At 41.2% G+C, this 14,193-nt stretch overlaps 1 protein-coding gene across 2 annotated transcripts in view; it reads right to left on the reverse strand.

Moving 5' to 3' along the window:
* Nucleotides 1–4,259, reverse strand: part of SHISA9 (shisa family member 9) — a 175,433-nt gene extending 171,174 nt beyond the window's left edge. Inside the window, exons 1-2 of one of the 2 annotated variants that reach the window (XM_058849866.1) lie at nt 4,217–4,259; nt 3,215–3,814 (exon numbers count right to left, since the gene is read on the reverse strand). In XM_058849866.1, coding sequence (XP_058705849.1) covers nt 3,215–3,738 — 524 coding nt within the window. In that variant the 5' untranslated portion in view covers nt 3,739–3,814; nt 4,217–4,259. Of the gene's footprint in view, nt 1–3,214; nt 3,850–4,216 lie in introns of those variants that run through there. The other variant, XM_058849865.1, reaches the window with a different exon arrangement.
* Nucleotides 4,260–14,193: the final 9,934 nt, after the last annotated feature.

Raw genomic sequence — 14,193 nt, forward strand, 5'->3', positions numbered from 1 at the left:
GTCAACAGTGCCATACCTGACCTGTTTCCTGAAAACAAAAGGAAGTAACAAGTTCTCTAAAAAAGTACAAGTCTTGACTTTTTACTAAAGGGACTTGCCCAATACAGACTTTTTCTTATGGATTTTTTTTCACTAATTAAATACATTAAATGCTTTTTTCATTGTCAAATATTTCAGGAAAATTCAGTTAATAGCATTAAATGAAGTTAAGTTAATGGAGTGTTCTTGGTTTGTTTTGGTATAGTACTTAACAAAATTTAATTAAAGGCAGCTGTATGGAAACTGTGCTCAGTTAATAAAGTTTTATTAATGTTGTACCACTCTTACACACACCAGTGTCTTACTTCAGCAGCAGATTCTACTGACTGCAAGATGAAGTAATGCAAGGAATTAAAAAGTGTGGCACAGTTTTGCTTCCTATTTAGAAGTCAATATTCCTATTTCCATGTGTCAGATCTCTGTTGATATTTTGAAATATTTTTAGTAAATAAAAAATGGAAATATATAATTTACACCAGTTGTACTCAGTTGTTCATTTATCTTAAAAAATCATCCTCCCCCCAAAAAAATCATTTTCCATTATGCATTGTCTTTTTTGATAAGCAGTGCTATCTCTTTTCTAGGTGAATTTGTTCATAGAAGTGAAGGGGATTCAAATGTTTCATGTAGCCATTGGCTAGGCAAGGGAAAGGAGACAATATTTGCTAAAGGGATAGATGACAAATCATTCCCTGTGTGTTTCTTGCTGACAGCCAAAATGGAGTAACACTTAGTACTTTTGCTTTGGCCTACCTAACACTCTTGATGCATTAAACTTCTGCTTATTAATAAGGTTCAGTATAGAAAAAAAGACATAGGAGGTGTTCTTTTTTGTTTTGTTTTTCTGATATTGTAGTGGTTAATGTTATAAAAGAAGGTGACTATGAACACAGCCTACATATATCAATTGTTGGTACTAAGTGTTTGAACAGATAAATTATTTTTTAAATATTGCAGCCTTTTTTCAGAACATTACTAGTGTAAAATGAGCTAGAATGGAATATTTTAGTTAAATATTCACTGGAGGACTAAGAGGTTACTTCAATTCTTCACTCAATGAATATATTTATAGATTGCCAAAGGGATTTACAAATCTAATTCCTTTTCAAATTAATGTTAAACCCATCCCACAACTGGAATAAGAGAGAACTTTTTTTTTAAAAATAAAAAAAGCTATAGATCCTTTTCAGAACATGACTAGCTATTATGTGTACTGAGTGGGTGACTGTTTTCCCATGTGATCATGACTTTCCAAGTTTCTATATAATCCTGACTTGAACAGTTTCATGTACAAGATCACAGACACTGTTAAGTAATCAAGGTAAGAGACGACCTTTGCTGAGACCCACTTCAGAAACCTAATCTTTATGCATACATGACTGAAGGGTATCAGAATCTCCCATAATTCAACTTCCATAAACTGAGACAGAATATCCTTTTAGAATACTTCACACTTGTACTTTAGATAGCAAATATTTCTATTCACAGAAGCAGGACCTATTTAAGCCATAATTTGCAGGGGTGGCTATAATTTCACTCTATTCTGGGCTTTGTGATTGTTACGAGCCCTCTTTTTTTTGCCTGCACAGAGACACTATAGAGAGAAACTGAAACAAGGGAGAGCTTTTCGCAAACAAGCTCTGTAGATTAAAATTTTTAAAATAAATTGGGACCTATGTATTGTTTTTCTCAATTTATATGCAAAGAGTTTAAAGGATTAGCATACCTTCCTCAATAAAAACCATCTTTGCAGAAGTATCACTGACACACGCTGTTGACTAAAATTTCTGCAACGTGCTTTTTTCCTCAGTAGTAAAGCATATCCATATCAGCCAGTTTATAAATTGCAAGTAATAGCTCATGGACTGGTGATGCATTGTTAGGAATTTCTGTGACTTTTTCTGTTCATATCAGCATAAACAGCTAATCAAAAAGTCATGCAGAAACTTTAGTAAAAATGAGGCTTCAGGTGTTGGGTTCATCTCCTGGACTGTCTTTCAAAGGATGACTCTTCATCTAAGCCTTAAAGATTGTGAGTTACACCATTAGTAGTCAGGGCAAGAGGAAGTTTTCTGCCACACTGCACATCCAGTGGAAGGTATCCTTTCATTGCATTTCATCACTAAAGTTGCCCAATATGCTGGGATCTATTTAGACTCTTTAATGGATCTGTTTGCTTTTTTTAATGACTTTTCCCCATCTGCTTTACTTTCATGTGCCTGGGATTAGCATAAAGAATCAGACAGGCTGCAAACTTGACAAATGTGTTATGCTTTGATTTTGAACTGCTGTGACAATCTGGGTCTGGAATTTGTTGTTAAAGACGCTGGGCTCTGTCCCGAGTTGCCCACCTGCCTATCCACCACTAGGCAGCCAGGATCTGGAGTAGATGGTACACAGCATGTCTAACTCTAGGTGGGGGGGGTTCTCTTTGATACAACTCAGCCATTACACCGTGGTGACGGAGTCAGAACACACAGACACACGGCTGAGGAAAGATTTTCATATTCCATTTTTTACCTCACAACAGTAACTGAAAAAATGCTAAGAAATTCTACAATAGCTTCTCCTTTTTGTGTCTTCCTCTTCCCTTCCACCCTGACTCATTTTCACAGCTTAGAAATTTTACAAATAGCTCACACACTTGCAAGGGCTGGGGGAGTAGGGAAGGTCCTGCCAAAACCATTTTGCAGCTGGAGAGGGAGGGTGAGATGGCATTTGTTTACATCCTTCTGTTGAGAAGTAAAAACATTTTCCAATCTTTGAAACTGTTGGAAGAGGGAACGCATCAGGCTTTCTATAATTCAGTGTTGCTGCTTTCAGATTTTTTTTGTTTTTCTATTTATGCACAGTATATCTGGGAACACTTGCTGGATCTTGTTAGGGAGAGGGTCACGCACTGCAGATAAAAATGGACTACTGTCTGTGCAGACTCCACAATTATCCTTAGTCTTCCTCAATATGCATGTTCTGTGATAACCCGGGCTGGGGGCACCACAGGAGCTCTGCTCTGTAAAGTTGGTCTCTCTCGGTCGCCTTGCAGGGGAATGCAGCCTGCCTGGCAGGAGTTGTTTGTTTGGCAGGGACACATGGGCTCCTCTCTCTTCTCGAGGAGCTGGGCAGGAGGTAGGGGGGAAAGGGGAAGGGGACTCTGCTGCCTGGCACTCAGCCTTACCTGGACATGTGCTCCCGCTGGGGTCTGTGTGCCTTCTCCAGCCCTAGTTTGGTGAAGATTCCCACCAGCACCATGACTGCTACAACCCCACAGATGATGTAGACAATAAGGTTGGTTTTATCCCGGGTAGGATCATGCAGAGGGTCGTCTATGCGGGAAGGAGGCTTCCCAGTGTTCATCCACAACGGCGTCTCATAGTTTGTGCAGGTGCTTTGATCCAGCCTTGTCTTCTTGAACTTGCAGCAAAACCTGAAGCCACAAGTGCCACAGCAGAAGATGAACTCCCCCGAGCTGCAGTTAAAGGGGGGGTCCCACTGCCCCATCACGTCAAAGTAGCCCCTGCAGAAGTCTGGGGTGGGAGGTGGCTCGGAGGGGTCTATCTGTTCCCCGAGGCTGGAGTGGTTTCCTCCCGAGAGCACCACAAAGCTCCCCAGCTGCTGGCCAGCTTTTTCCTGAGCCCGGCACACCAGCGTTAGAAGGTCCGCCACCAAGTAGCCGAAGAGCAGGCGAATAAAGCCTTCCATTCTGCCTCCCAGCCCCGGCTCAGCGATGCTGCTGCCGCCGCCGCTCGAGCTGCTGGATGCTGCGCTGCGCCAGGAGCTGAACATAAAGGGGCTCCGTCAGGGGCCGGGCGTCCGCTCAGCCCGCGCTCGCCTCCAGCACCACGGACAGCCGCGAACGGGCCGGGCAGGGTCCGCAGCCCCCGCGCAGCGTCCGCAGCCCGGCCCCGCTCCGCTCCGGAGCAGCGAGCGCGCGGCACTTGTGGAGCGGAGTGCGCGTGAGGGGGAGCGCGGGAGGAGGAGGAGGAGGAAGAGGAGGACCGAGGGGTGGAGGTGGCGGCGGCGTGCGGGGCACCGCGCCGGGCTGGCGAGAGGGGCGTGGAGGGGCCGCCAAGCGGGAGGGCTGAGGCGAGGGCGCTGCAGGGGCGGGAGGAAGAGAGAGGGAGAGCGAGGAGCCTCCCCGCGCAGCCTGGTGCCAGCGTGGGGCGCCGAGGGCACCCACCTTCCGCTCCCCCGCGGAGCCCGGCGCGGTCTCTCGCACAACTCCCTCACACACACGCGGCGGCCGCCGAGCCCCGCCTGGGGCCGGGCTGCCCGGGCAGGGCGCGGGAGGCTGGACGGACCTGCCGCGGCATTCAGCTACCGGGGAAAGGAGATGCGCCGTGGCGGGCGGGAGAGCGTGGTGCCGGGGATGAGAGCCCAGCCCGTCCTCTGAGGCGGCGTGCCAGAGTCGGGGCTTCCCGCCCGCCTGTCCCCTCCGGCAGCCCCGCTGAGGGGCCGGCGACTTCTCCCTTTCTCCCTCCCCCTCTCTCTCTCCCTCCCTTCCAGCCCCTCTGTCGGGTTCTCCCTCCTCACATCAAGCCCACTGCAGAGCCGACCCCCACCTCGCTCCCCTCACCGCTCCCCTCCATCCCTTACATAAGAGACTTCCCGCCCCGGCGGGCGCTCCCCACAGGTGCGTCTCCAAAAGCGCGGGAGCGCCTCCTCGTCGCCCGCCTCCCTCAGCCCGCCCCGCGCTGAGCGGGGTAGCGGGCAGCCGGCCCGGGCTGGACTGGGCGAGCCGGGGGCAGCTCCGCGGCAGGAGAGCTCCTCTGCCGATAAATAGAGCGCTCCTTCTCCCGGGAGCTCCTCTCCGAGCGCTCTCCGGAGACGCACTCACCTGCGAGGCAAAGGCAGGTGCCGCGGGCGGAGCGGCGCCCATGGGGCCGCACCTCTGCTAAGGCCGGGCGGGAGCGGGCGCTGCCCTGGCCCCGGCGTGCCGGGCACAGGTACGGCTGTGCTCGCAGTGCGTGCTGCCGAGGAGGGCTTTGTCTGCTAAACATGAGCTGCTCCTGCACATCATTTATTTAAAAATCTCCTTATAATGTCAGTCACTTGGCTCCAGAGGACACGGTGAGGCAGCGGGTTGTTTGCGAGATACAGAATTGAAATAACTTCCCCCAAACAGAGAACTGACTCTGGGAAAGACTTTTTAGTGATTCGCTCTCCATCCCTGTTACTTAACTCTCTCATCTCTGTCGTTTGCTTCGGCGTTAACCTGTGCAAGTAGCAATAATATTATCCTGAATACTATGCTGCCACCAAATGTAGGAAATAAGCCCACTATGGCGTGATTTAACAGTGTGGGCTGGTGCTGAAAGCCGCTTCCCTTTTCCTCGGGGCACGTCTGTGAAGTTTTTTGCCGTGGCCTCGCGGGCTGCCCTTGGCTCTGGGGAAGGCTGGTGCGCTGGGGCTCTGCCATGGCAGGCTGCCCTCCCTCTCCCTCTGCATCCCTGGCACTCTTCAGGAACTTGGGCCAAGTCCGTGTGGGGTTGTTACACGGTAGATAAATGGAAAGGTGAGGCAGAGGACAAAGAAGACGTTTGGAATCGGAGACGGCTGTAGTTAGCTAATTGTGATCCTTTGCCTTCTCTTAAAAATAGACTCTAAGTATAGTGATGATTCCACTGAACACTTTGTCAGTAAGCCTGGCATCTTTGTCCAGGAGGTAGGTTAGAAAGCCCCTTTATTTCTCAGTAGAGAAAAACAATCAGTCTCAGCCAAAAACCAGCCTTTCTAGGTTTTAATATTTAATTCTTAAAACCTCCACCTCATCAACATCCCCTTTCAAGTCTCCTCTGAAATCATATCACTCCTCCCTTGTGTATACTTCTCTCTGGTATTTATTATTTAACACTTTGTGATGCAGTTTCTGCTGAAAATACTGCACAAAATGAATCTTTTCCATACTTATTATTGCATCTAGAGACATTTAAGGTCCAGACTGTCAAGCACTTAAGATTATGCAAGTTTCTCTGTTGATTTGATGGCTAAAAAGCTGCTTAAATATTTTGCATGATTAGTGCTATACATGTGCAGAAATAATAACATCCAAAACCGATTTATTTTATGGGTTATTAATCCTGACTAAACATGGTACAAGTTTCTTGTTTTGCTGAGTTCCTAGGGTTTTCCTTAAGAATTCCCCTACAAAAAAGAAGCCCAAAAGATTTAGGCTAGGACCTGACATCTATGGGATTCAGGTCAGTGAGATCAGAACTCAACCCTAAGGAGCATGTGCTTGGAAAAAACAGGAGGGTGATCAAACATCCTTGAAAAAAAAACTGTTTTCTATAGCAACAAGAGATATTTGGATCAGACCCATGGAACCCAGAACTCATAAATCATGCTGTCCTTAATTAATTATAAGTTACTTTAGTTGTTGTGCTCTCTCTGCCAGTTAGTTGTATTAGCAGTGAAGTTATTTTAGCTGTACCATCTCTTAGAATTCTAATAGTGAACTGGAGTTGCTCTAGATTGGGGCACAAAACTTTTTTACTAGACCTGTGTCAGTGTGTTTTAATGGCTCCATAGCATATAGTTCTAAGAATACCTGCATGACCAAAATATAAACCCATTAGTTACGTTAATGGAAATAAAACTAGTTGAGAGAAATGAGTATTACATAAAGTACTGAGGCATATCTTGGGTCATTGTGTGATTTTATAAAGCTTTTCACAATAAAGTCAGTCAATATATATCTCATTTATTTCAGCTGTGCTTAGCAAGTTGAGAAACATGGAAGATTTCTTAGTGTTGCACCATCATCTTCCACTTTCAAAACTTCAAGTATTTCAAGACTTCTCTTTTTAACGTTGCTTTAAGGCAAGTAGTAATTACCTACTTTTCTACAGATTTATCCCATAAGGAATGTTCATTGCCTCTGAAATAACTGAAAGGATGAATGTTGCAACCTGAACCTAAAGAATTCTCTTTTCTCAAGTGCATATCCATTTAATTAAGTGGAATTCTTATTTTAGACACCAGCCGTATACAAAATTCTTGTTATATTTTCCTTCTAATTTCCTTGACTTATTTTCACCAAGATGATGTTGATCAATGACAATACTTGTGGTTCAGCTTTAACCTAGAAAAAGGCACCTTTTTTGATAAATTCAGTAGCAATGTACACTCATGTCACATGGAAGCTGCACATACACTCATACTCTGTTTCTTGAATTCTGTGTGGAATTGTACATAGAACTGATTCTTGCAGGATGTTTATGTAAATAAGAGAGTTTAAAAAAGAGTAAAATTAGAAGACAAAGTGAGTCAACCTGAATGTTGAGGTGGTGGCAAATATGAAGAGTATAGAACAATCAGACCATATGGAGCAATTGCAATTATTATGTTCAAAAACCTGTATTTCATTTTTGTTGATAATGTGTTGATCATCATTCAAGGTTGCATCAATCAGTGTTGATGCAACCTTTGACTATTTCCCTGATTACTCAACAGAGAAAATAGTCCTTTGCTGAGCATTCAGTCAATGGAGCTTTCTAGCCAATCATTAATTTCCAAGAAATGTCCTACAGCTCAATCATTATTATTAACAGACATTCCAGAGCTGTGAATATCTGTTAAGAAAAGCAGCTATACAGGTCTGATCTCAGGCAGTATTGATGTGAAATGTATTTTGTGATACGAAATGTCATGTGGAAACTGGAATGAAGCAGTCAATGTCTGTTTCCTTGGTAGTCATTTCATGCTGTAGTGGTTTGTCTGGATGTAGATACAAAATGTTTTGTGGCTGGAGAACAGAAGAGGTGATGATTCTTCTGTGCCAGGCCAAGTGGCAGCAGGTTTGCAATCACTGTCTTTAAAAGAACAGTTCAGTGGTGGAAGATGTCTGCTGGGCAGCACTGGGTAAGCTTGAGACCTGGAAGAAGTGTCTTAGCAGACATGAGTTAAAGAACACTTTCAAGAAAGAGTTAAAGAAGTGTGTTTTACCAAGGAGGCTACAAGTGACATAATGTTTATAGTTACTGAAAAGAGTCCTATGATTCACAAATGCTGTAAACACCCTCAATCACACAACACAGACGTTCATTTTGAACAGTTCTACATGCTTGATTTAGTGTAGATCAGACAGCCTCATTTGCTTATACCAAGTTCTGTCACTCCTCTATGAGCAGTGTCCTTCCCAGTGGTATTAGTCTTGCTGGGTGGTTAAAATGCATTTATAGCAAACACTTGATAAGCCTTTGGTCTTTTAACAAATAAGTGCAACCATTAGTGTATCAGTACAGCAATATGTAAAATCCCAACATACATTTTGTTGACGCTAAATACACTTCTGCTTTTATAAATAGTGAGCACACATCTTCTAACTTACCTTTCCCTTTTCATTAAAAATGATGCACATACAGACTAGGACAGAAGCAGCTTGTTCTTATAATTTAATGGATTCATAGCAGTTTTAACAGGAACATCTCACAAACATTGAGCACTTCTTTGTTATCGTCTCAAAAAATACACTTTGCACATAGCAAAGTGATCACCATCAAGAGATTCTAATGAGCCAAGAGGTGCTGCATGAATGAAAAACCATGACAGACTTGGTTTTATGGCTTACTGAGGACGAATATAATTTATTGCAATTCTATAATATAGAAATTACCTTTATAACCTAATATTTTTCTCTTCAGTCTTCTTGTAAAACCTAAACTGTAGTAATTTCATGGGTTAGGCTTGAGGCAGGCAGTAACAGCAATCACATTTGGAGTGGACCTCATGAAATCCCAAGAATTCCTGTAGCTCAGCTTAATTCAAAGAGAATTCAGAAGAAATCAGATAAATGTAAAAGGCAAATAGAGTACATGCAAATAAATATACAAGAGGAAATACACGTATAGTGCAAATATCTTCAGTATACAGCAGTGGGAAAAAAGTGCCAATACATCTAAAGCAGCTTCCAGCACTGTAGCTGAAAAATTATCTGTGCCCTCAAGTTTGCCTGTTGCACAGTTACTGCTCTGGAAAGCTGACAGCCAGTTTCTCTCTTTGGCAAAACTGATGTTACTTTTGAATTGTAGCAGTATTGCAAGTACCTGTGATCAAGGTACGTTTCTGCTTGTTATAAATTAGACTGTCATGGAATTTAGATCTGGAATGATTGACCAGGTGTCTGAGGATCACTGCAGCAGACAAGAAGGTTCTGCAGATCATTGCAAACTTGTGCCAATAAAATCTTTATCTTGTTAAAAAAAAAAAAGCTACACAAGATCAAAAAAATTGGAACTGCTTTTGTGTCTTTCCAACTGAAAAGAAAACCACCTTTGTTCCCATGAGTTCAAATTTTCAAGGCAGAAAGGAAGCCTTTCTAAACAGGCCTAAAATAGCATTAAAAATTGTCAAGGTTAAAGTGAGTATAATAGGCTGTGTACTGTCCCTGAGCATAGAGAAGCTGTGCTTAGATATAGAACAGGACACATAGGAGAGAAAATTTTCTGATCCTCTGCTGTTTGACTCTGGCATATGTTAGACCAGGTGAGGAGCTGATCTAACCAATACTTCTTTTAAAACTCCTCAGCAACTGAGATAAAGAGGTAGACAAGTTTAGTCTACAGTGTGCATTCTTCAGGCCTGGAACATCCATGGATGGAAGGCATAACAAGAAGTCAAATCAATGAGTCAGTTAAAGTCTGCCAATTTCAGCACTAATAACCCTCAAGGGCTATAGAAGTGTGCTGTAAACCTCAGAACTGAACAAGTTGCTCTTCACGGAAATGTTGCTGTATTACTTAACTAACAAAATACTTTAGCTACCATATATTTTGCATGTCTTCCAAAATGTTCCATCAAGCAACCAAAACCAAAAATTCTTACTGAAAATTAGACCTTTCTAGTGTGCTTCCCTGATAATAAGCTTTAATGATGTCTCCCTGTATCACTGTCACAACATGCCCATCAAGAACTTGATGTATTTTCAGTCTTAGATATAGTACTAATATATAGATGCAGGAACTTTCAGATTTATGAATAAGAAAATTTCTCTTGACAGTTCCATTTTTAAAGGATGCTAACTGTTAAAAAGATGCTCCAGATTTTAAAATGCCAAGTCACGAGATAGATTAAATAAGTGGTACAAAATAATAATGGTCAGAGTTCTGTGATACCATTTAATATCTGTGACACAGTTATCAATATCAGGTGATGCTGTCACCAGTTTTCAGGTGGCTGTCACATTCACTTATGTGACTGTGGGCCTGGCCATGAGTGTCAGATGTGGTTGCCAAAGGTTAAACATCCATGGACCAACTCAATATCTACTAAATTCAACAACTGTCTTCTCACTGATTTAAAATGGAAACTGTACTGCACTGAGTGATTTTGCTCAAGAGATGCTGAATAATCACAGCTTACATGAAACCACCAGATGTCTGAGTGGTCAGTACATCTGAAAACCGGGTCACATATTTGAAAGCCTAATAATGAATTCAGCAACTAAATTTAGGCCCATATGTTGGAAAGCTGTTGACGTGCACAAATACACACACAGGTTCCAGACCATGCTTTTAGGCAGATGGTAGCAACTGTGCCTTCTTGACTCCACTTGACAGCCAACTGTAAAGAGCAGTGCTAAAACTGGCTCCAAAGGGATTTACTTCTCTGTCCTTTAGCATGATAGCTAGTGAGAAGAAATAACCTATCAACCAGGTATACTGACAGATGGGTCAAAAACCCAGGAAGATTTCAAGGTGGAAGAGGAATGCCATTCCTTATGTTTTCTTTCTAGGCATCCTCCTAATAATGCTAACAGCATTCATCATTGGTATTTCTGAGCACAATGCAACATCTATCTAGAACATCTGTCTAGGTACTCTGTTATACTATCTTGAATGAAAAGGCATCAATCTAATTTCCTTGCTCTTTGCATAAAGCCAATATTAAACTGAAAATTTAATGCTTTTAGTAAATAATGTGCAGCAGAACATTTTTAATATTTTTTGTGGTTTTACAACATATATTTGCCTAGAGGTTTTTTTATTCTTGTGAAAGTGCAGTGATCCCACAGCTGGATAAATAATAGGACAAATAAAAGGATTTTAAGTGCAATGTGAAATGCACATCAGGGAGTCTTAAGAAGTTCTGCAAAAAGATGCTGACAGCAGATTCATGTGGTGTCATTGTTGTAGTGTTTACTTAAATCAGCAGATTATCTCTAACGTGCTAAATATAATCTAATGTTAATAACATATTTAGGATATCTGTTCCCTAATACATATATTTTGGAGATTATTGCAGAGTACAATAAGGTGAAATACAGTTTTATCACAAAACACTGGCATCTGAGTGTACAGTTTCAGAATGGATTGTTTAATCTGTAATCGATATAGGCAAGTAACTCAGGAGTAAAATGTAAAGAAGCTGTAAAAGGAGTATTTCAGTGTAATATGGAAATAATATATATATGTATATACTTATATATATAGTCATATATATATGTGACATATATGTATATGTACACACAGACACATCTATAGGGCCAGTTGTAACAGAATACTTGATAAGAGGACAACTCACAATTTTCTTGGGTGTGTGTGGGAATTAGTCTGTCATTCACTCCCACACACCTGAAAGAAAGTTAGCCTTTTTAAAGACAATTTTGTAATATTTATACACCTTGAACACCTTAAATAGGATTTTCCAGTTTAACGAAATTCTCTCTGTGAATTTAGGGATTGATCTTCCTTAAAAAGGAAAAATAACAAAATTTAAAAGGAAATTGCTCGTAATTTCTATGCAAACTAGAACAGTTGACATGAGGCTTGATAATATGATTAACAAAGAGATAATTTAGATGGATGAACAATAAGATCACTTTCCTACATAAACAATGCAAATATTTCAACACATAAAATGACCATAAGTGAAAAAGAGCAGATATCTCATAACATCCAATTATCTCACTTGTTTCTGTCATAATGCTTAGCTCAAGTTAACAAAATAAAGAAAACACTAAATCACTTGTACAGCAAGATCAGAAATAGATCCTCCATATAAAGCCTCAGCCTGGGTCCAGTTTTCAATTTTTTTTGTCTCATTGCGTAGGATGTTTTTAGTACAAGGTCTGTTGGCTACCAATAATAATTATTGATAGCTGTACACAAAGTCTTGACTCATTATTATTAACAGGATTATTACCATTAAATTCAATTGAGTGAAGATCTCACTCTAAGGAACAAGATTTTATAAGTTGATTCTCATTGAGATGTTATTATAGGACATAATATTTTCTTTGTTTCAATGGGGCAATTTTATAATGCTAGTGTTCTTCACAATGAAAGCAAACCCAAAATCTAACATTAAAGGCTACAGAAAAAAAAACATACAGTAAAAGTTAAAGACAAAAATACAAAGGCCAAAGTCTGATGCTTATTCTGTGAGAAAATGTAGAAATATTTAAGGAAATAATATTTCCACATACAATGCAGCATTAAGCTCCAGCACATCTGCTGTATTTTCCTGAAAATATATTCAGCCAGCTCTCAGGTGTCTTTGTGCATCAATCCATGGAAGTCCAAGGGAGGCACGTTCTGCTGGCACAGAGATCAGGAGAGCTCTCTGGCACATACTCTCAGGGAAGCTGCCTGCACTGCTGGGGAAACCAAGAAAAATCAGCAGTGAATTCAACAATTCTTGTTTCCACCTCCCTGCCTCTGTCCAACCTAAGCATCTTCTCTGTGCCCTGTTTAAGAGGATGAGGGCTCCTTCTCTCTCCCTTCATGACCTTTCACTGACTCCAGCTGGAATTTTCTGGGACAAGAGAAGGGTCATCTCTATATCATGTACAGATACAATTTTCTTGGCAATTGACATACAGCTGTGGAGTTGATTTCCTGAGGAATCTCAGCTCCTTAAGAATAGAATGTAAAATCCCTTATTTTCACCCGCTTGTTCAATAATAATAACAATAGCAACAACAACAACAAAGCCATCCCTCCTTGGACTCAAGGAGAAACTACAGAGCCTTTACTGTGGTTACACTTAGAACTTGTAAAGGTGTTTTGATACCATGGTGATGAAAACAGCATAAATGCCAAGATAGATGATGGATCCAGCTGGCACCTCTCCCTCCTCCCCCACACATCCTGGTGTTCACCACAACAAGTTTAGGATTTTGTCCTAAAAATCTGTTGAGTCCTGTTGGTCTTTACGAATTTACTTGCAGACATCACAAAATGCTCTCTTCACTTTGATTTAGTCTAGGCTGTATGAGAGGTGCATGATTTTCTTCAGAAATGACACTCATATGATATATTCTCTTAAAAAAAAACCAAAAAAACTCTAAAACCCTAGCTGATAAATAAATGTGAAATCTCCTTCTGGGGAAAAAAAAATAAAAATATATACCTGTCTGCTCAATCAGTTTAGGAAAGTTTTACCCAGGATGGTACTATTATATTTGTTCAGGTGAGATTTATTGTTTAGAAGCTCAAACAGAAAGTCCTCTAAGTTAACTTCTACCTTGTAATTTTTCTGTTTACATCAGACTTATTTAAGGATGAGGAGGTTTGGTTTTTTATCTAGAAGATGACATAAATACTTGCTAGACTAGGCTATGTAAGAACCCAGAAATATTACAATTCTCTTTTCTTACAGAAAAAGTGTGAAAAATAATAGCAGTCTCATTGATTCACTAAATCTTTTTCAAGATATTTACTAACTCTAAGTTTTAAATAGTAAACAGTGCTATTTTAAATTCACAAGGAGATAAGAGAAAAGGCTGGAAATTCTAGTACCAGCCTGTTTATAGTACAATTACTTCTGGCTGACAGCAAGGTAACAGATGCTTCTTCAGGTCAGAGCTTCCCAACCTGTTCCTAGGCAAGCCTTCCATCCTTTTTTACACTAGCTGGACTTCAATTACTGTGGCACATCAAGGGCATGAACAGCCCACGTGCAGATCTCTCAATCCTTTAAAATGCACAGTGGGAGGGTCCCTACTATTACTACTGGCTTACAAAATTGCACCTGTACAGGAATGAAATTTAGCCTTAAAAAAACAATTTGTTCAGCTCCAAAAGAATTTGTTGAAGAAAGCTAAGAGCAAACAGAAGTTACAGTTTACTATAGTTTGCCTGAACATAAATATGTAAATCACCTTGGCTTTTAGTTAAGTTTGACCTTCTCTGGAGACAAATTAGTCTTGAGGGT

The sequence above is a fragment of the Poecile atricapillus genome, chromosome 14 (assembly GCF_030490865.1).
Source record: "Poecile atricapillus isolate bPoeAtr1 chromosome 14, bPoeAtr1.hap1, whole genome shotgun sequence".
Taxonomy (NCBI): Eukaryota; Metazoa; Chordata; class Aves; order Passeriformes; family Paridae; genus Poecile; species Poecile atricapillus.